Raw genomic sequence first — 23,331 nt, 5'->3', positions numbered from 1 at the left:
TTCAAGTTTAAATGCATAATGAGGGGCAAATATATGAGAGGTAAAAGAATACAAGGATATATGCCAAACATAATGGATCTAACTTAATGGTCCCAGGATATGAGACTTTAAAATCTCAATTCTTATTTTTAAGAGTCTCACTATCTGACTCAGCAACCCTGGCTAACTCTATTGAAGAAATATGTGTTCAGAAGAAACCTTCTTAACCTTCCAATATAAATGTTGCTTGATAGGAAGGAGATGACACTAAGTCACCTGTTACCGAGGATGCCACTTATACTGCATTCTTTCCTTTTTTTTTTATTATTGAAGTATAGTCAGTTTACAGTGTTGTGTCAGTTTCTGGTGTACAGCACAATGCTTCAGTCATACATGAACATACATATATTCCTTTTCATATTCTTTTTCATTATAGGTTCCGACAAGATATTGAATATGGTTCCTGGTGCTGTATACTGCACTCTTAAGTCCAGATAATTTGTTACAGAAAAAGAAATTATTTGAGTCTGTACTCTCATGCATTGCCAAACTTCAGCTACCTGCATGGGTCCAATCTACTTACACCATTTGTCTAAACATTAGTGAATGTTTGTTCTTGTCCTCAGACTACACTGCCTAAGGGACATAACTCATATAATAAATTGTCTTTACAATAATAAAGGAGTTGAAAGACTCAGTGAAAGTTCTATGTATGTTATTACTATAAAACTTACAAAATTATGAATATTAGAAAACTATGAAAAACTGGCATCACTGCAAAAGAACACGGTATGACACATGACTATGACATGTATATTCAGTAGAAACTGAAAAAGAATCCATCCCCTACCGGTGGCCAAGAGAGCAATAGATCATGGAGTCACTAAACCTTAGCTCAGCCCTGGAGAAAAACATACGCTTTAATGGAATAAACATGATTTATCTAGTAGTCCAAAAGAGAATGGTCAGCAGATATCTCTATAGCAATGATATTGGCAAACTTTATTAGAAAACATTATCCAATAAATTGCCTCAGAAAGTCTCTCTGGCTAGTTACTTTCAGACATCAAAAGATAGGAATTAAGAAGGTTAAAGCAAAATATTTTGTTTTCCCCTAAAATAGGGGAATTTTCCACTTCAAAGGTGTCATTAATTTAGTACTGAGGACATCTCTATCACTGTTTCTGACATGAAAATCTAAGTTTGGAATAGAATTGTAGTTGTTTCAATTGTTGGGTTGAGATCAGAGATATAAATCCTAATCCGAGCTCTGTAGTTTGGAGGATCAATTTCAATGCATCAGTAGTTGAGTTAGTCATAGTACCAGACAAGGCCTCTAAATTATGCACTGACTCACATGGCATTGAATGAACAGAAGCAAGGACTTTCAACAGTTACTAGAAAGAAAGGAATGGAAAACTGTCCAATCGGTGCAAATGGAAAGAGTGCATATGCTAAAGGCTGAATTTGTAACTACACCTAACACTAATGTTAAAAGCTAAAGACCTGGGAATAGTGTATTTAATACACATAAGAGTGCTATTGAAATAAACCTTTAAAATGCTTTCTGCTTTTCTACTGCTTTGAATAAAATATATTTCAAAACCTTTTTAAAACTTTGACTTATTTTACTTAAGATGTCACTGTCTGTTGTTTCCCATACATTCAGGATAGGGCAGAGAGCTGAAATGAATATGTATGATATTATTTCAGAACGTCCTGGATACTATGCCACACACAGAGTGAAAACATCTGTTTCTCAGAGATATAATGGGTGGATTTTGATGCTGCAAGGTAAGACAATGGTAGGTATGAAAGCTTAGAACATTTTCATGGGCGATTTAGAGTTTTCGGTAAAGGATGAGCAAAGGTATGATCATGTAACCACCCCCACCCCACTTTTTTTGGCATCAGAGAAAAGAAAAATAACATTTTTAAAGAAACAAAGAGTTCAAATTGGACAGTTCAGTCACTTGGGACCTTACAGAAAAATACTTGAAAAAATATTCAGAGCATCAGAGTTTTAGAAAGAGGCTACCCCTCAGCATTGATTTTCCCACGATACTTCTATGTACCCCAAAGAATAGGATTAGAACTGCCTGAATTAGGGCTAAGGAATAGTTCACCATTCGTGGCACATATTTCTTTCTGTTTTACATGAAGTCAGGGGACCTTGAAAAGAAGATTTTAAAATCCCTGTATAATCAAGCATTTGCTATTACATGAGGAGAATACTCCACATTTTATTCTGCAAAATTAGAAATCAGATTCCTTTGGATTAAGTCACTTCTGTTCAACTCTTCCCAAAATGTGGAAATTAAAAAGAAGGCAAATATAGTAAGTGTTTATTAAAAGTGAAATATGATAGCATGCTGGTAATGGGGTTCAGCGCAGGCCCCCCAAATATATGCAACTTTGGCACATTGATTATTTTGAATTAAAGTAACTTAAGAAACAGCAAGGGGAAGGACACTCTGACTCTCTTTTGTACCCTAAAAACAGGAAATAGATTTCCAATGTGAAATGTACCCTTCCTGTACAAGGAGAGAGAGACCCCCATCACCAGAGACAAGGAATTGAGGGCCAAGAAGGCTGTATAAACAAACCTTATTACATCTTTACTAATTTCACTACCCCCAGCCTAAACGCCTTTGCTGTGTCCATTCTTCACACATTTATTGTTTCTTTGTCTAAAAGGTATAAAAGCTGCCTGCTTTGATCACTTCTTTGAGCATCATATTTTTATGAGCTCCCATATGTACAAAATTTAATTTGTTTTTCTCCTGTGACTCTGTCTTATGTCAATTGAAACGTGAGACCAGCCAAAGAACCTAGATGGGAAAAAGGAAAAAGTTTTCCTCTCCTACACTAGGAATTGAAAGGATACAGAAGAAATATGTACTTGATTCACATGAACTCACAATCCAGGTGTGAACATTATACTTTTGTGTAGAAATGGACGGACAGGTCACAGAAGGCTTTATGGAAGAAAGTTTTCCAGAGATACTGAGAGAGGAGCAGCATTTAAAATGTCAAATGTAACAGGAAAGTAGTAAGCAGAAAATTGCGGGCAAATGACAAAAGGGTTATACTGTGACTGGAAGTAAAGATAAGAGATTGTAGGAGGGAATGAGCAATGGGAAAATGAAATTAATAGAGATGATTCTTTCAATTTAGTAGTGAATTACAGCAACAGTTAAAGAGGATATAGCCTACTTAAGGGGGAGGGCTTTTTACGTCATATTTATTTTCTTTGACAAATGATATTTATGTATTTTTAAGAAAAATGTAAGTGGCATGTAGAAAGAGACTAAAGAGCTAGATATTTCAATCCCGGAAAGGGAATGAAAGACTAGAAAGGAACTCGGGTTACAAAGATGGTTTCCATCTCAGGTTGGTAGGACCTAAAGTAATCTGCTGATAATTCAGGGTTGGAAATTGTGAAAGGAATTTGAAGATGGTTGAAAAGGTTTGGAACAATCATCAAGGCTCAGGATAGAAAGTTAATGAAAAGAGAAACAAAAAGACTTCTGAATAAGGATGAAAAGCCAAGGGAGGCAATGATGAGATGGGGAGGGAAATGTAACCAGGAAGGAATTTCATCAAGTGGGATGGGTAATTGGAGGACCTAACGAAGGGAAAGTTCAAGTTAACCAGCTAGGAGAATACAAGGCAGGTATTAAAGTTAGGATCATTAAAAAGGAGGATAATGTTCAAAATCATGGAGCCCTTATAATCACATGAAAATAAGATCCGGAGAAGGCACATATGTACAGGTAAGGGCCACAGAATCACCAAACCCAGCAACAAAAATCAACAACATCAAAAACAAACAGGTAAGACAAAATGGATATTTATGTGTGGTGACAGCTACATTAACGGAAATCCTTACACTTTCATTATGTCAGGTGCAAGCAGAAGTCTTCTATAAGTGTAGAAGAGGAGAAACCCAAAAAAAATCAGACCAGAGGTGTCCTTCAAATTATCTGCCACTTTTTTGTCCCTAACCAAATTTTCAGTCACGACCCATTGAGTTGACTAAAGACTCTATCCCAAAGCAAAATAAGAAGCTGTTAAGACACTACCAAAGGACACACAGCGTACCTGCACAATAGTTCTGGAAGATCATATCTATGGAACAAATGAAGGAAAAAGGTAAATAGTTTGCATGTAGGTGGCAATGGTAAAATAGAGCTCTTAGTGTGATTTAATTTCCTCTTAGTATTACTCATATTCAGTCACATGTTTGAGAAGGAACGCTCCCAATTGCTGCAGATCTGGCTTCATGCATTTGCTAGATTATCATGCTCCAAAAAGTATGTATGAAAATAATCCTTCACTAAAGCCAAGGTAAGTGGATACATCTCTTTTGAAACATACCCTTAGAAATAGTTTCATTTGGAGATAACCTTTAAAACATATCTCAGTGTGCTAGGCCATATTGAAAGTCCTACATTATACATTTAGGGCAATTTATGAAGAAACTTCCAAACATTTCTGGATTGTTTTGTTCTTTTTTAAACACTTTTTTTTGTGCTATGATTCCTGTACAGTAAACTACACATATTTCAGATGTACAATTTGATGAATTTTAATAGATGTGTACACCCATGAAACCACCACCACATCAAGAACATTTCTGGATTGTTGAATGGGAAAAGGGAAGAAGTACCTTGGACACACTAGTAAAATGGTTACTTTAATGTATTTCCCTTCAAACATTCTCATCGCCTCCCTCTTCTTCATGTAGCCTTGGAGCAAATGGTTACAGAAATGACAGGGGTCTGGAAGAAGACAGGCCAATGACAGAAAATGGCTTTTATTCACTTTTTTCCTGTAGCAATTCTTTCTGATAACCTCTAGCCTCGTCTGAAAGAAGCCACTTTGTAAATTCACCTCAGGCAAATATCAAGAAAGAAGAAATAGACTCCTTTGAGAATCTCAGTCAGTTCTGTTTCTGCCATCTCCAGTTTAGCACTTTGGTGAACAAACTCTCTAACAAGCATGGCCATTTGTGCAAAGCCTGAGGGCAATTTCAACTCGGTTTTAGCCAAAGGGGGAGGGATCTTGAAGAAGAATGTCTAAGTGGAAATGTTCAGGTTAGCACCAACTAAGGGAACCAGTTTGTGTTTAAGCCAGAAATGTTTGTTTGCTTTAATATTAACTGGATTCAAAAAATTGGACCCTTCCCTTTTAATTGAAAATAAACATTGCAATCACTAATTTATTCAACCACAGGTGGCTCTGTGTTGAGAAGTGTTTTTTCCCCTAATTAACTCTTAGCCATTTGATACTGACTGGTTAAAGAATGAATGAACGATGGAGTGTGGCATTGCTCTTACTTTGCTCTTTCAATGTCCCTAGCTTCTCTGTGAAATATAATCTTTTAGAAGGGAGCTAGAAAACAGCTGTCTATCTCTGTAACTTAAACCTCTGATTTGGAATCTGAAACTAGTCCTGTTAGGTGAGGCCTCTGAAGTCATTTAAATTTAAATAGATGGGGAAATCAGTGAGAAATTCTAGGTCTTTTGATGTTTTAGAATTGAAACGACAATAAAGCATTCATTTAGATACTCCATTCTTAGCTAAGATAACGTGTCGCCCAAATTTTTTTCCCCACAAATGCAGGATCCTTGTAATTTTTACTCACTCTGAATTAAACTGAATATAACAGTTATATTTTATAATTTATATTAAAAAATGAAATAGGTGAAGTTCAGGAGCTCAAGAGATTGATTCAACTTTTTATGGAAACATTGGCAATAAATTCAAAGTTAATGAATATTCTGACACTTAATATATTTAAGGTTTATAGCTTCTTGGATTTAATATCAAAAATACCCTTCAAACGTATACATGAATGCAATGAACCAAAAATAAAGGGCATCAGAGGACAGACCTAATCTCCATGGTATATGTTAACCATATTATATCAGCCTGGGTATAGAATGTGTATAGACTAGTGAAAACGACTTGATAAGGGTCTGTAGCATCATCATAGTTGACAGAAACATCTTAAAACATTAAAGATATTCAAGCTAACTCATAAAATACAATAAGACAATCATTTTGAGATAAAGAAGTATCTATGATTTCAAGTCTTCCCCTTTTCTTTGTCAAAAAAGGTATCCTGGACTTATGGTTATTACTGCAGGGGAAGGGGTTGTGAAGGGATAAATTGGGATTTTGAGATTAGCAAATACTAACTAGTATATATAAAATAGATAAACAACAAGTTTCTTCTGTATGGCACAGGAAACTATATTCAATATCTTGTAGTAACCTATAATGAAAAGGAATATATTCATGTATATGGATGACTGAAACACTATGCTGTAGATGACAAATTGATACAACATTGTAAACTGACTATACTGCAGTTAAGAAAAAGGTCTCCTGGACAGATTGCCTGGGTTCAAACCATGGCTCTTCTACTTGTAAGCTCTATAATCTACATCTATATCTATATCTATACCTACTACATATTTAGTCCTAACAATAATCCTATAAACTCTTCTACAGATGAGGAAACCATGGTACAAAGAGCTTAAATGACTCACAAGTAGTGTGTATCCTTGCATCCCTCTTCTTAATTGGAGAACTCTTCTATGACCTTTTGCTTTCTGGGAGGAGTTAACTCTCAAAAAACTTATTGATCCCAGGTCACAGCGATAAGATATATCAGACAGGCATTTGAAAACTCTCAGAAAAGCAGACTGATGGAAAATTCTCTAATGCTATTATTTGAATCCTCTAATGCTGTTATTTTAGTTTATCTCTCAAACACAAATGAGAATTCATTTTGACATTCTAGTTGGGCTCTATTTTCAGGTAATTCTCATACTTGATAAAGCCATCCAGGGTTAACAGATTATTTCTGGCATAGTCTAGACCACCCTTTTTCAAGGACAAAATTTGGTCCCTCAAACTAGAATAGGATAATTCATCTTAAAGATTATACTCACATTTAACCTAACATACAGTTATGGTAATATTTTGGTTCCTAATCTGGTCAGCATTAAGGCTTATTGAATTTAATGTCCATAATACCTTGCATCAGAAGTTTAAGGGAATTTTATTTCTTTCAATTTTAAAACATGATGAGGAAACCAAGGCATAAATTTTAGGAAAGAAATGTCAGTGAACAGCTGAAAAATTGTTTATTTTCAGTGGTAGTGCAGTTTAACAAATGAGGAATTTAAAATTTCACAATGTGTGACACAGTTTATTTTTTAATAGTAGCAAACTAATTTTTGTAGAAAGCTAGACTGTTCTTATCTATGTGAGAACTTAAAATTTTTGCACTGAAAGGGGCAAAAATATACAGTGGGAAAAAGACTACCTCTTCAATAAATAGTGTTGGGAAAACTGGACAGTTACATGCAAAAGAATCAAACTGGACTATTTTCTCACACAAAATAAGCTCAAATGAATTAAAGGCTTAAATATAAGACCTGAAACCATAAAACTCCTAGAAGAAAACATAGGCAATACATTACAACATCAATCTTGGCAATATTTTTTTTGCCTGTCTCCCTAGGCAAGGGAAACAAAAGTAAAAATAAACAGATGGGACTATATCAAATTCAAAAGCTTATTCAAAACAAAGGGAACCATCAACAAAATGAAAAGGCAATGTACTGAATGGGAGAATACATTTGCAAATGATACATCCAATAAGGGGTTAATATCCAAAATATACAAAGAATTCATACAATTCAACATTAAAAAAAAAAACCCTCAATTAAAAAATGGGCAGAGGAACAAAACAGACTTCTTTTCCAGAGAAGACATACAGATGGCCAACAGACACATGAAAAGTTGCTCAGCATCACTAACCATCAGGGAAATGCAAATCAAAACCACAATGACACACCAACTCATACTGGTCAGAATGGATATCATCAATAGAAAACAAGTAACAAGTGCTGGTGAGGATATATCAAAAAGGGACCTCTCATGCACTGTCGGTGGGATTTGTAATTGGTACAGCCACTATGGAAACAGTATGGAGTTTCCTCAAAAATATTAAAAATAGAACTGCTATATGATACAGCAATTTTACTTCTGAGTATTTATCTAAAGAAAACCAAAATACTAATTGAAAAACATACATACACCCTAATGCTCATTGCAGCATTATTTACAATAGCCAAGATATGGAAGCAACGTAAGTGTCCATTGATAGGTGACTGGATAAAGAAGATGTGGGGTGTGTGTGTGTGTGTGTGTGTGTGTATAAATATTATTCAGCCATTAAAAAAAAAACCCAAGAAATCTTGCCATTTGTAACAATATGAATGAATCTAGAAAGTATTTTGCTAAGTTAAATAAATCAGACAGAGAAAGAAAAATACTGTATGATCTCATATGTGCAATCTAAAAACAAAATGAAACAAAAACAGACTCATAGAAAAGGAGAACAAAGGGGTGGTTGCCAGAGGGGAGGGGGGTCGGTGAAATAGGTGAAGGGGATTAAAAGATAGAAACCTCCAGTTTTAAAATAAATAAGTCATGAGGATGTAACATACAGCATGAAAGATATTGTTAATAATATTGTAATAACTTTATATGGGGACAGATAGTTACCAGACTTATTGTGGTGATCATTTCATAATGTATGTAAATGTCAAATCACTACGTAGTTCACCTGAAACTAACTTAATATCGTATGTCAACTGCATTTCAATTAAAAAATCTTTTTTTTCACATTGAAAGGTGACATTCTAAAGCCCAGTTTCTCAGAGGACATCCATTTACTGATGAACCATGTTTAGTTTATAGTCTTTTTCTCTATGACCTTATCAGACATCATCATGCTTCATAGTCACTAACTTTTGCTGTCATTGTTAAATTGTGAACTGACACCAGAATGGTCCCTTTTATTGCTAGAATTTATCATAAAATAACTGTATTACCAGAACATTCACAAAGTGATGCTGTCAGCAGTATGTTGTTTTGGCACAGTGGGAAAAGAAAGTGTTGGTGAAAAATAAAATAAAATAAGACGTGAAAACTGCTTCCAGGACTGTGTAAGTGATACAAAATGTAGAGACAGCTCAGCTTGAAGCTCTCTTAAGGCAGAACCACAACATATGTCATCTTAAATACTTACAGTTTTAACTCCACTGAGTAGCTACTGTAGCTTCAGAAATTTAAGGAAAAAATAGCACAACATATTTTGAAATCAATTTTCTTTGAAATTTACAATCTTACCTTTCCTGCCTTTTTCCCCTCGGATTTCCGCTGATTTAGGATAAAATGAAGGCAAAGGAAGCAAAGAAAAACAAAACAAAACAAAACAAAAACAAAAATCAGCTTCAATTTGTTACTGCAAATACATTGTAGAAAAAAAAAAGTCAATATTCCCAGTGCAATAATACAAAATTTTGTTTTTCAAATGAAACTATTATCAACTGTTGCATTCCTCAGTGGTTTCAGTAAAGAAATATAACAACATTGTAAATCTCATGCAAAAATATCAAGAGCCATATGAAAATCTTCGATGGGCATCAAAAAATTAAGGTATATGGTTAGTTAACATGGGCATTGGCCAAAAAGAGGCCTCCTTCCAATTGGATATTCTCTTATTATATCGTTCATTTTCCATCTATTTTTAAATGAATGAGCCTTTATCTCAAGCATGAACACAATTCTTAAAAAAAAAGAACGAGGCTGGTTGGAGATGGATGAATTAGGAGTAAACATAAATATCTATATGGCACTGGATACTCCCTCTGCATGTTAACTTTGGTGGTTCTTAGGAGCACCTTAATTCAATTCTGTTCGACTAAATCCTTTTTGAATCCATCCTGGTAAAGTCATTTTGTTCACTTTCATTTAAGGCCTTTTTCCCCTATCCAACCTCAGGAGATGGGTTAAATTAATTCTGAAGACGCCATAGGCATTTGGGCCATTTGTCCCTTGGATTCATTCCCCTTTGTCGAGTATGAATACATCATATGATAAAAGGATCGCATGTCTAACATTTCTAGCTAATGATGCTCCCCAAAGTCCTTTCTCCTCAAATTTTACCTCAGTTCCCTGTCATTGCTACAATTATGCAAAAGTATCTTTGAGAGCTGTCTGGAATACAAAGAATGACAGAAAATTGGGGTGGAGATAGGGTTGATTTTGAAATAAGGGTAAATATAAAAAGAGAGCTACGATAAATACAGTAAGTGGATGAATGCTGCTGTGCAGTGGTTCCATAGGATTTCAAATAGACTTGTTCATGACAAAAAGTAAGTTGTTTTGGTAAGTGAAGCTGTTTTGATACAAGTGAAGTTGTGTCAGTATGTCATCATCCACATCTCTGCTTAGTTGTAGCTTAGCTGCTCAGGGGCACTGCTGGGGTCTTAGCAATAAGAACATATGAAGAAGCAACAAGGGGGCCTTTAGACTAGAAATACCCAGAGTTCGTGAGAGCCATCTGAGAGTGTTCCGTCTGGGCGGGGTGAATCTTTGCTGATCCAAGTAGCTCTCTGAAGACCTTAGGGTATTAACTCTTGCCTCGGAAGGCGGATCCCTGCTCAGCAGTAATGAAAACTATGTAGTAGCCCTGGGGAAGGAGATCATCTTGCCCCCCAGGACCACTGTCTTCATTTCCTAGCAATGTGCTCGAGCAACAAGGGACTTCCATTTTAGTCTTGGCAGCTAGACATTTGCTCCCCGTTGGCTAAGCTCTCTCTCATAGAAAGGTGCACCTCAACTAAATTTGGATTTTCTTTCCTCCCTCCCTTGGCCTAGAACAGTAGTGCAATTAATCTATCATTGGTTTGGAATATGCTATTTCTTTATTGGCTAATTAAAACACTATCTTGTATGCTGTTGGCTTGGGAAATTATTAGAATTCCCACAGTGGACCTGTGTTAAATAAAATATTGGCAAAGACAATCTCAATCTCTGAGCAAAATTTGCCTTGAAAAAAACAAATGCTCTAAATTCTGTCCTCCAATGACTTATTCTCAGACCATAAGGGTAGATATTTTTTCCTGTCATTTTAATATAACTTAAGTTTCCAAAATTGACGTTGAGGCAAGTATCTAGACATGGGCACAATTCTATTATCTAAGGAAATCAAAATGTGCCTTTTTTTTCCCCTTCTACTTTGGGTAGTTATTTTTAGCCTAAGATGTTCATATTGTCCTTCTGTGCTGATGTGCTGATCAAATTCAGCCATCAATGGAAATTTCTTAGTCTGTGAAGGCCTAGCCTGAGGCTAATGCCTTGAAGAATCTCTTTCAAGAACATGTCCTTGGATTTGAATGTCTTTAAACAATTGGTATTTACATCTCTCTTTACTATGAATGATCATTCTTAAATAACAGGTTAAAAATGTCAACTCTTCAATGGCAATATTAAGGATCAAAAAAGTTCCCAAATTTTATCCATATCTAAGAAAATAACATTAAAAAATACCAATCCCTCTTTTGCAGAATCACAATGAATCATTTTTTATTTTCTCTATTAGAATTTACTTTCAAGAACACAGTAGATTTTAGTTAGAGGTTTTATCACTTATCACTGAACAATCCAAAATCTTCAGTGAGACAAATGAAGCAATGAAAATGTTAATTATATCTATTTTGATAAATTAGCGAATTATTAAAAAATAATGACAATATTTAAGGCGCATTAACATACTGAGGAGAACACCTCCTTACCACTGCAATGAAAAAAAGACAACTCCAGGATATCTGTTTATTTCCCTAAATTATATATTTTAATTAACAGCATTGTCTATGCTGTGCTACTTTTGCCCTTGAGATTTTCTATTGAGAAAAGCTTAAAATACATCAAGTAGGAAATATTAAAATGATAGTCTTTGCATTTATCCACACTACGCAGACACAACACAATCTTTCACCGTAAGTGGGTCCCATTGCATGACAACTAGACCAGCATTAGAATTAAAAGAAAGCACACAAAGATATTGGCAGGCACGTGAGTAGGTTGGCAAATTGATACCAGATTTGATGTTAGAAACATTTTTAAAAAAAATCAATTCTGGAAGGGGAAAAAACATGCTGAAAAACAACTTCTATTTTAATGGAGACATCATTTTTATCTCCTTCTTTAAAAAATGGCCCCAAAATGACCAACATTAAATCAACAAAATCATTGCCCAAACTAAATTATATATAGTGAAAGAGGGAGAAAAGTTCACCAGTCTGATATGGCCTCAGAATTTTCTATAATATACTTTAGTCATGTAGTTTCATATATTCTTATTAACATCCTGGTGTGAATAAATTCTAACTCTTACTACCAATAGATGAACATTTCTCCTATTATACCTAATTTTCTAGATTGATAGAGCTGATTGACTGTAACTAATGAGAAAGAGGGGCAAGATATAGGATACAAGAGAAGTAACCAAGTTTGTTAATATCACGGGTATGCTCCAACTAGGAGAGCATCCTAAAATTTTAGTCAGCTCTCTTCTGCATCACACAGTGTTAGCAGAGTAGAAAATGGTGGCAGAGAAGCCATCATTGTGAAGACTTATTCAAGTAGACACCGAGGGTATAGCTGTATTGGTAGAGTTGAAAGAAATAAGATCAAATGATTTTGGTATTCCTCAATGTCCATGTGCTTTTGTGGTTTACCTTTGTCTGTTTTGGGGTCTGTTCATGCAGAACGAACACGACAAGGACAAAGAGGGAGGTCAATACAAGAAGACATCTATAACCCGAAAGAGTATGGCTTGTGTGCAGACTGTCTGAGAAATCTGTAGGGTATTGTTGCTGCTTACGGAGCAGTTGTTTTCTTGACCACAACTATCAGGAATTTCTTTTCACTAAGACTAATAATAAAGGGAGCAAGACTAGAGTCAGAAATCAAGGAAGCCATACTCCTACACAGAGGCAACAGAAAGAGGAAGAAACTTATTAGAGGAAAAACACATCAGGGCTTATCCTAAGTCACTACCCTGCCTGCTGATTGGGAAAGAAATAGAACAGAATGAATACAGGAGACAACATACTTGATAAGCACAGATTTTAAAAGCTGATTATAATGATCACTCAGTAAAGCTTCAGCCATCACTAAATTTTTGTCAGCTAGATCTGGTGCAACATCCACTTGAGATATCCAGTAGTCATGAAGATTTAACAAAAAGCACTTAGAATGATACCAGCAAGGTTGTGATGGTATCTTTTCTTAATGGTGTGGTCCAAATGAAAATATTTGTGACTACACATAGCAGATTTGGAATAAATATTTGTCCAATAGATGGACAAAACTGGGATAGAAGGTTTTTTATCCTTGTGTGTGTGCATACACGTGTGTGTGCGCATGTGTGTTTATAAGAAAATAGAAGCCTATGAATTCAGGTTCCTAATACTATACCACGTGGAATACCCACCACCTCCCCCTAATCTACACTTTAAAAATATCAGAACTTTAATTTTTACTTGTCTTAAATCTCTGTATAACTACCATGGCCTAGTTTATTTTTTTAGTAGGCTAGTACTTGTGATGTGACATGATATTTCAGAACTCCATTCCGTTGTTAACTTAGACTGTTACTGGCTTTAAAAGAAAGATACTTGTTACTTAAAAGCACAAATTTTGGAGCCATATTGCCTGAATTCAACTCTTTCTCTATCACTTATTACCTATGTGACCCCAGGCATGTTCATGTTTCTTCTTGTCATTTTGCCTTAGTTTCATCATCTGTACAATAGAGAAATGAGAGTTCCCACTACAGAGTGTTTGTAACAAGGGTGAAATGAGTAAATTACGGGCATCGAACAGTAATTGGCACTTTTGCTAGTATATATATGTTAGCTATTATTGCTAGTAATTTATTTTAACTTCTTCATTGATATATAACCTACAGGCCATAGAATTCATCCATTTAAAGTGTAAATTCCATGTCTCTTGGTATATTCACAGATATCTGTAACTACCACTATAATTAATTTTAGAACATTTCATCACCTCAAAAAGAAACCTCACATTTCTCCCAAGCTTTAAATGACCACTAATCTACTTTGTCTCTTTATATTTCTCTGTTCTGGACTTATGAATGAAATCGTATAGTATGTGGTCTTTTATGGCTGGCTTCTTTCACTTATGATTTCAGTGTTCAACCATGCTGTATTATATTTTTTATGGTGAAATAGTATTTCATTGAATGGATAGACTGCATTTTGTTTAAATATTCATCAGTTGATGGGAATTTGGGTTCTTTACACCTTTTGGAGTATTATGAATAATGCTACAATAAACATCATATACACGTTTTTGCGTGGACCTATGTTTTCATTTCTCTTGGGTGTATACCTAGGAGTGAATGGCTGGGTCATATGATAACTATGTTTAATATTTGAGAAAATGCTAGACTATTTTCCAAAGCAATTGCACTGTTTTACACCCCCACCAGTAGTGTACAAGGGTTCCAATTTTTCTGCATCCTTGACAACAAGGTAATTTATTTTAACTCATTAAATTTAGAATTAAAGACAGCCTAATTATTATAATTCAACATTATATATTAAATTTTTTAGAATTCCTGTCTAAATATGTTTTAAACTATATTCCAGGCTCCAAACTTAGTTTAATTAGATGAAGAAAATTGTGTAGCATGAACTAATCTACTGTATGAGCTTAATGCACTATTCCATGGTACTAAGATCCCAGAGAACAAAATTGCCAAACTCATCCTTTCAGAGGGTTGAAAAGTTATCTATTTCCTGATATGAATTTATCCATAATTTGTTTTGTTTTGTTTTTGTTTTTTTTGGCAGGGGGTAATTAGTTTTGTTTATTTATTTATTTATTTTGATGAAGGTACTGGGGATTGAACCCAGGATCTCTTGTATGCTAGGCATGTGTTCTACCACTGAGCTATAACCCACTCTCTACAAATAATTTGATAAACATATTTTAAATAAAGAAATTCCCTCTGCTAAAGTGAATGAAACTTTTAAAAATGGCTGTCAACGTATTATTTGTTACAATCCACCTACCATATCTCACTATTAAAGTCTGATAGAACAGTTGGAAGAAGCCCTAAGATATCATGGGACAATGACATTGCATTTTCTGAGCATGGGGGAAAGGGATTGAGAGTATCGGATTAAGTCCAGTTGCAATGATTTTCCACAGGTCCTAAATTTTGGGATTAGAATATGTAGAGATTATGTAAAGTATAAGAATGAGAGTCAAACTAAGAGGGACAAAAAGCAATGTTTTATTCAAGATTGATACTAGAATTGATCTAACAAAGCTAAACTAGAATAAAATATTCTCAAAATGACCTAGAAACAGAATATTATGGATGATACCAAATTCCCAGCTTCTTATCAGAAGGCAGGGTTGAGTTAGAACACTGTTGCAATTGTTCTCATATAATCTTTCTGGTTTATTCAAAACCCTACTCTTGCCCTGAAACAGTCTTAGACTATGACAGTAACAAAGCAATGTGACAGACACATCTGCTTTCTTAAAATATTGCATGTCAGGCGAAACAATGTTTCATTTTTAATTGTTTGAATTTTGCATAAAGATACCTTTGTTTGCTGCTAAAGATGTATGCAATTGTCTCCAACATCACTTTAAATTACAGATCATTTTAACATGTCATTCTTGTGAAATGCAAAACTCGGAGAATGTTGCATTGTGTCTATTAAAGCTTGTAGATGTTTACAAAATGAACATCAAAGTAATAAAGTGATTATGAGAATAAACATCAGAATACAAATGATCTTTCTTATTTACTAGGAGGAAAGCATTTTTTTTTTTAAGTGCAGTAGCTACCAGACTGCTTAATTCTGTGAATGCCTGGTTTTTATATTAGATGAAAGAATGACTAACTAGATCTATGATAAGAAATAAAAATGTAAAAGTGACTGATGTGCTTGCCTTTATATCAGACTCTGAGATAGACAAAGGGTATTTAAAAATAGTTTCATTAATTCATTAGCCTCAATCTCAAGTGAAAGTTAAATGCTAATACAGTGATCCTACATAAATACTAGTTAAGTATATAAAATTCTGATAGTGACTTGAACCAAAGACATAGTTGCATTCCTTTAATTTATACTTCAGCTTTAGTTTTAATTTAATATAACCTAGTTTATAACAGGTTAAGTTATTATAATTGTCTGATACCCATTGTCATTTCTTGCTTATTTCCTAGGAGGGAAAAATATCCTCTTCTGGGATTACCATATAGTTTCCTGAGTTCTTAGTTGGTTACTGACATATTCTCCCCTGTTTCAAACTCCTCTAGCAATTTCTATGCTGAATTTCCACTTTCAGTACATTCTCTGTAGAATTTTCAACTTTATTTCAAATCATCTAAAAATACCTGGAACTCAAAGCCCTTCTTTTTTTCCCCAGTTGAATTCATTGTTTTTAGGTTTGTGAAGTTTCACTAAGCTTGTCTTGATACTAACAACTCAAATGAAGCATACAAGCTTTAGTGGATAGACTAGTGTCCTCCAACAATTCACGTCCCCTCCAAACTCAGAGTTTGATCGGATATGGAAATAGGGTCTTTCTAGATGTTAGGTAGTTAAGGATCTTGAGAAAAAAATTATCCTGGATTTAGAGGTGTGCCCTAAAGCCAATGACGGGTGTCATTATAAGATGAGGACACACACAGTCACAAAGGAGACCAAGTGATGGCAGAGGCAGAGACTGGAGTGATGGACCTACAAGTTAAGGAATGCCAAAAATTGCCCCCCCAAAGCTGGAAGAAGCAAGGGAGGATTCTTCCCTGGGGCTTTCAGAGGGAGCATAGCACTGAGGATACCTTGATTTCAGAATTCTAACCTGCAAAACTCGAGAGAATCAATTTCTGTTGTTTTCCACAACCAATCTGCTATGGCATTCCCAGTTAAAAATACAATCAGCAAAAGGGATACACTCCCATTTCAGGCAAAGAATGTGCTAGGATATAAAACGGATTGTTCCATTTTCTGATTTATCAAACCAAAATGCATTGAAAGAATATTGAACACAAGTCACTATATGCCACACAATATGTAAATCTGAGGCGGACTAGGATGATTCTAGGTAAGCATGTTATAATAGAAAGAGTATTAAGTTTGGAATAACCAGATATAGCTTCAAGTTCCAGCTCACTCACTCATTTGTGAAACATTTAGCAGAAGCTTATTTGGTACTATGTACTAGTCTTCTAAGTTACAGAAAAATGAACAGGATAAGGGCCTTGCCCTAAAAGATCTCACAGTTTAGTAGGGAAGCCAGAAGTAGAAATCAATAACTACAATATTACAATTTAAGTGTTCTAATGGGCAGATGAATAAAATACTATCATACCTCAAGGGAGCAAAGAGCTGTGTGACACTGAGCAAGTCCCTTGAGCACTCTGAATCTGTTTATTAATCTGTAAAATGGAGATAATAATTCATATCGCTCCCACTTTTAGAGATTATTTTGAAGGTCAAATAAAACCCTCTTCCTCCCATCCTTTCTTTCTTCTTTTTCCTTCTCTTCCAATGATTTTGGACAGCTACTATTTTTTAAGAGTCTGATGAATCAGACTCTCTTTTAGGTATTTAATATATGTTATCTGAATTAACCCTTAAAATAGTTCATTATGGTAAATACAATCATGCTAATTTTACACGTGTGGATATTGAGGTTCAGAGACTTACACTATGTGCCCCAATTGCATGGACTGTAAATCAGGAAGGAAATATTCTTTCCACCCAAGCCTGTTGAATGTCTTAGATACAAACACTTAAAAAATAAATACTATATTACTAGGAGTTAATGTTCTATGTGCCCCAATATCTAGCAATAAATATATTAGATGATGAATGTTTCAAATATGTGTGAATAATTCTAAGTAGATAAATATTATATATTCTCTATAGTACTTTATTTCCTAACTAATGACTATCTATGCTGGAGAGAGCACATTCAGATGTGTTTCTACAAAGTAGCTACTTGCATTGGTTTCAATGTTAGGCAATTACATTTGTATTTACCTCCTGGAATTTTCTAAGTCAATTTTTCTCAAAAATGTACAATGATACTTAGATTAACTGCTAGAATATTCAGTGTCTTGTATATGCAAGTAACATGGCCAGCTCCATAATCTGGAGTCTGTAGTACTGGCTTATTTTCTAGAATGTAGGCAAACTACTCTATTGTATAAGCGGCCAATCTTCCAATTCAACTATTGTAATTTTCTGCTCAGTTTCCATCTGATTAATTCAGATTCATCATATGTAAGGATGAAGCAGCACTATTTACAATAGCCAAGACATGGAAACAGCCTTAATGTCCATCAACAGATGACTGGATAAAGAAGATGTGGTATATTTATACAATGGAATACTACTCAGCCATAAAAACTGACAACATAACGCCATTTGCAGCAACATGGATGTTCCTGGAGAATGTCATTCTAAGTGAAGTAAGCCAGAAAGAGAAAGAAAAATACCATATGAGATCACTTATATGTGGAATCTAAAAAAAAAAAAAAGAACATAAATACAAAACAGAAACAGACTCATAGAATAGAAACTTGTGGTTGCCAAGGAGGCGGGGGTGGGAAGGGACAGACTGAGAGTTCAAAACTTGTAGATACTGACAGGCATATACAGAATAGATAAACAAGATTATACTGTATAGCACAGGGAAACATATACAAGATCTTGTGGTAGCTCACAGCAAAAAAAATGTGACAATGAATATATGTATGTTCATGTTTAACTGAAAAATTGTGCTCTACACTGGAATTTGACACAACATTGTAAAATGACTATAACTCAATAAAAAAAAATGTTAAAAAAAAATAAAAAAGAGAGAGAGCACCTTATTTGCAGAGAAAAGACCAAGGATTCACAATCTAGCTCCTCTTTTGGGTAAAACGGCTTACCCAGTGTGACAATGCTGGGAAAATACAGCCTAGAATGAATTTTTGTTTCCTATATCATTTTCAACGTATTCATTCATTCACTCATTCTCCAGGCTAGCTACTAAGGACACAGTGATTGCCAAGAACAAAATAATCATCTTTACCCTTACAGAGATTAGAGTCTTCATAAGGGCATGGAGATAAGAATATAGATAATTACAATCCTTGTGGTTTCAAAATAGTTTGGCAGCTTTTTCTTTAGTAACAGAGGTACCTTTGAATAATTTTATTTCCCAGAGAATAATTTCTAATCATTTAGCTATAGCTTTAGCACAGATATAAAGTGAACATTAATTAAAGGTACAACTTAATATTTACCACAGCTAAACTCTGGTGTCTGTGATGCTGCCAGATTTCTATAATACAGAAACAAAAGCACTCCTCCTGAGTGATCCATTAAGTCTTGAATTATCAAAGACTTACATTAAAACTGCATAAGATAGGGTCTGAGCTTTATTTAAAAAAGTATTTCATTCCCCTAGAGGTTCATCCGCCTCAGGCGTCTTCCCAGTATTTAGCTCTTAAAGTATCTAAAATATTTGAAGCTTGTACATTTTTTATTGCTTTGTGAATCTATCATGTAGATTTTCACTTTTTTTTCCAATTTACCACATCAACATTGTTCTTTTCAGCTTCCAATTCCACATAAAACAACGAATGATTCCATCTATCTCTCCAACAGAGCTTATTCTCAGCAGAGCTCTGTATTCAGGACATTTTTATTTTTATTATTGGTTATTTATCGTTAGTATTTTTGGAAGAATGAGAGAGTTGTCATTCTTTGGGAGCTTTAACTCTAGAATTTTATAATTCAACAAATATTTATTGAGCATATACTTTGGGACAGTCATAGTACTTAAGATCGTGGGCTCTGGAAGTAGGCTACCTGCCTCAGAACCAAGGTCTACCACTTATTAACTGTTTGACCTTGGGCCAGTTGTTTAACTACTTCATTTGGTGTTTTTGAGTCTGTCTGGAAAACACCAATGATGAAGACAGCACCTATCTAATAGGGTGTTTATGAAAGTTAATTGAGTTAATGCAGTAAAGTACTTAACATGGTTGTATGGTAAGCTCTCAACCCTCTACTGTCTATTTATCCTTATCACCATTATCATCATCATTATTTTAACTATGTGCTGTGTGAAACCTTGAGAGCACTCTAACAAACCAGGAAGAATCTACCAAGCCACTGACCAAGTCAGTTAGTAAAGAATACTTAGAGATGATCAATTAATTAATTGCGGATATATACAAAAGTGCCTTGAGTGGTAGTAAAAGACTGTGAGAGGGAAAACTTTTGCTTTGGGATCCCAAGTGAATCATTACCTCATGAAAATGAATTATAGAGAGAATTTTATAATACTGATCTAGTTTGCCTGAAGCATATAAAATAAAAGTCCCACTTAAAAAAAAACTCAAACATTTTATTCAGCTAGTGACTATGGTCCAAAAGTAAAAAGCTAAGTTTATTAAGGGCTTTAAACATTTATAAATCTCCAGAGCCATAAGACTTAATGCATGGCCCTTCATGTTAAATCAAGTAGCGAAACAGAGGTTTCTATCTTGGGCTCATGGGATCAGAATCCTGGCCCAGATGATGAGCTCTTTATCATATTCATTCTAATTGTGGCTCATCTTGAAATGATTAGATCTATTGTTAGAAAGAGACCTTGTCAGCACTAAGGATGCAGTGATTAATAGAAAATTCAGTATAATTCCTTTTGCTATATGTCCAAAATCTCAATTGAGCCCTGGAACCACATTATTAAGTGATTAAAGAAACTGGAATTGCCACCCTCTATTCACGTTCATCACCTAACTAGGAATTAATCATCACAAGCAAAGAACAGCAGAAAGCAAACTATTTCATAACTAGTACTACACGAATAGATAGCAAAACTTTAAAATCGGCTACAGGAATGATGCTTGATACAATAAGCCAGAACAAAAGTAAATCATTAGACATGCTCTCACAAAATCTGGCTTAATTTCAGATGATGGTCAAATTTACCCTTGGGGGGGCATCAAAAAATTTCTTTCTTTCACTGTTAGGGCAACCTTAGTTATTTTCTTTCATTTCAATAAAGGGTAGAAAGTCAATTTCAGGCAGCCCTGCCTGATAATCTGCAAGTTTTATCTCAATATTCTGCTGTTCTTAGGTGAGTTACCACTCACTTTTTTGTTCAGCACAAATACATATTTCCAAGTTGTAGCACATCAACATTAAAAGATCAGGACTGCCTCACTGTTTCTCTAAATAAGGTCATAGCTAAAATAAGCAGAATTTAATGGAGGTACATTTCCTAGGAGTGAGAATATATCAAAACAAGAGTCAAGTGAAAGGGGAAAGCTCAGCTAGTTGAAAAGTACAGTGGTATGACTGAAATTCTGGAGAATTCTGACAAACATTTAAAAAAAAGGTTGATGCCAAGGATACTCCAAGAAAAATAAGAGGAGAATGCTTCCCATTTCGTTTATAAGGCTATTATTATCCTGACACCAACACTAGACAAAAACAGTCTAAAAAAAACAAAAACAAAAAACTACTCATGAATCTCTCTTGTGACTATAGAAGCAAAAATCCTATAAACAAAATACTAAGAAATCAAATTCAACAACGTATAAATATAAATACACACCATGACCAAGAGCATTCCAGGTATGCAGGACTTGTTCATCATTGGAGAAACAATGTAATCCACTATATGAACAGGCTAAGCAGGAAAATCATATAGTGCTATCAACTGGTGCAGGAAAAGCATTTGGCAATTATCAAACACACAACAAATAACAATTGTTGGTTAGGATGTGGAGAAAAGGGAACCTTCATGTACTGTTGGTGGGAACATAAACTGGTGCAGCCATTATGGAAAGAAGTATAGAGATTCCTCAAAAAATTAAAAATATAACTACTGTATGAGCCAGCAATTCTACTCCTGGGTATTTATCAAAAGAAAATGTAAATACTAATTAGAAAAGTCATGTGCATCCCTATGTTCACTGCAGCATTATTTACAATATACAAGATATGAAAGCTGCTTATGTGCCGTCAATAGATGAATGGATAAAGATGTGATAAACACAGACATGCACACACAATGGAGTATTATTCAACCACAAAAACGAATAAAATATTACAATTTGTGACCACACGGATGAAACTAGAGGGTATTATGCTAAGTGAAATAAATCAGAGGAAAATCAACACTGTATCACTTCACTCACATGTGGAATCTAAAAAACAAAACAAATGAACAAACATAACAAAACGGAAACAGAATTATAGATACAGAGAACAAACAGGTGGTTGCCAGGGGGCAGGGTGGTGGGAAGAGGAAAGACATAGGTGAGGGCGATTAAGAGGTACAAACTTCCAGTTGCAAAACAAATGAGTCAAGGATACGAAATGTATAGTGTGGGGAATATAGTTAATAACTATATAATATGTTTGTATGGTGACATATCATAACTAGACTTATCATGGTGATCATTTTGAAATGTACAGAAGTATCAAATCACTACACTGTATACCAGGAACTAGCATAGTGTTTTGGTCAATTATCCTTGAAAAGCAAACTAACAAATCTCATAGAAAGAGGTCAGATTTGTGGTTACCAGAGGTAGGAGTGGAGGGAGGGGGAATTGGATGATGGCAGTCAAAAGGTACAAACTTCCAGTTATAAGATAAATTAAGTACCAGGGATGTAATGTATAACATGATAAATACAGTTAACACTGCTGTATGTTATATACGGAAGATGTTAAGAGAGTAATTCTGAGTTCTCATTACAAGGAAAAGGTGTTTTTTCTTTTTCTATTTCTTTAATTTTGTATCTGTTTGTGATGATGGATATTCACTAAACTTGTGATAATCATTTCATGATGTATGTAACTTAAATCATTATGTTGTACACCTTAAACTTAGACAGAGCTATATGTCAATTATACCTCAAAAAACCTGGGAGGAAAAAAATGAAAAAAATATAATAAAGTCAACTAATTATACTAGAAAAAAAAATGTGCAGAGGATCTGAATAGACATTTTTTCCAAAGAAGATATACAGATGGCCAACAGACATATGAAAAGATACTCAACATCACTAATCATAAGGAAAATGCAAATCAAAACCACAATGAGTTATCGCCTTACACCTGCCACAAGAAATAACAGGTGTTGGCCAGGACGTGGAGAAAAGGGAACCTTCGTGCACTGTTGGTGGGAATGTAAATTGGTGCAGCCACTATGGAAAATACGGAAGTTCTTCCAAAAATTAAAAATAGATCTACCATATGACTCAGCAATCCCACTACTGGATATCTATCTGAAGAAAATAAAAACTAATTTGAAAAGATAAATGCACCCCTATATTCACTGCAGCTTTATTACAGTAACCAAGATATGGAAACAAACTAAATGGCCATCAATGCATGAATGGATAAAG

General features: G+C 34.7%; 1 protein-coding gene across 6 annotated transcripts in view; it reads right to left on the bottom strand.

Moving 5' to 3' along the window:
- The window catches only part of PCDH11X (protocadherin 11 X-linked), a 542,639-nt gene that overhangs the window by 251,545 nt on the left and 267,763 nt on the right, over positions 1-23,331 (bottom strand). For 3 of the 6 annotated variants that reach the window (XM_032475985.1, XM_032475982.1, XM_032475986.1), the window contains exon 4: positions 9,196-9,225. The exons of the other annotated variants lie outside the window; for them this stretch is intronic. In XM_032475985.1, the coding sequence (XP_032331876.1) occupies positions 9,196-9,225 (30 nt within the window). The remainder of the gene's footprint in view (positions 1-9,195; positions 9,226-23,331) is intronic. 6 annotated transcript variants of the gene reach the window in all.

This window comes from Camelus ferus, chromosome X (assembly GCF_009834535.1).
Source record: "Camelus ferus isolate YT-003-E chromosome X, BCGSAC_Cfer_1.0, whole genome shotgun sequence".
NCBI classification, from domain to species: Eukaryota; Metazoa; Chordata; class Mammalia; order Artiodactyla; family Camelidae; genus Camelus; species Camelus ferus.
The sequence above is the reverse complement of the archived record's forward strand: the minus strand, read 5'-3'. Positions and strand labels throughout refer to the sequence as shown.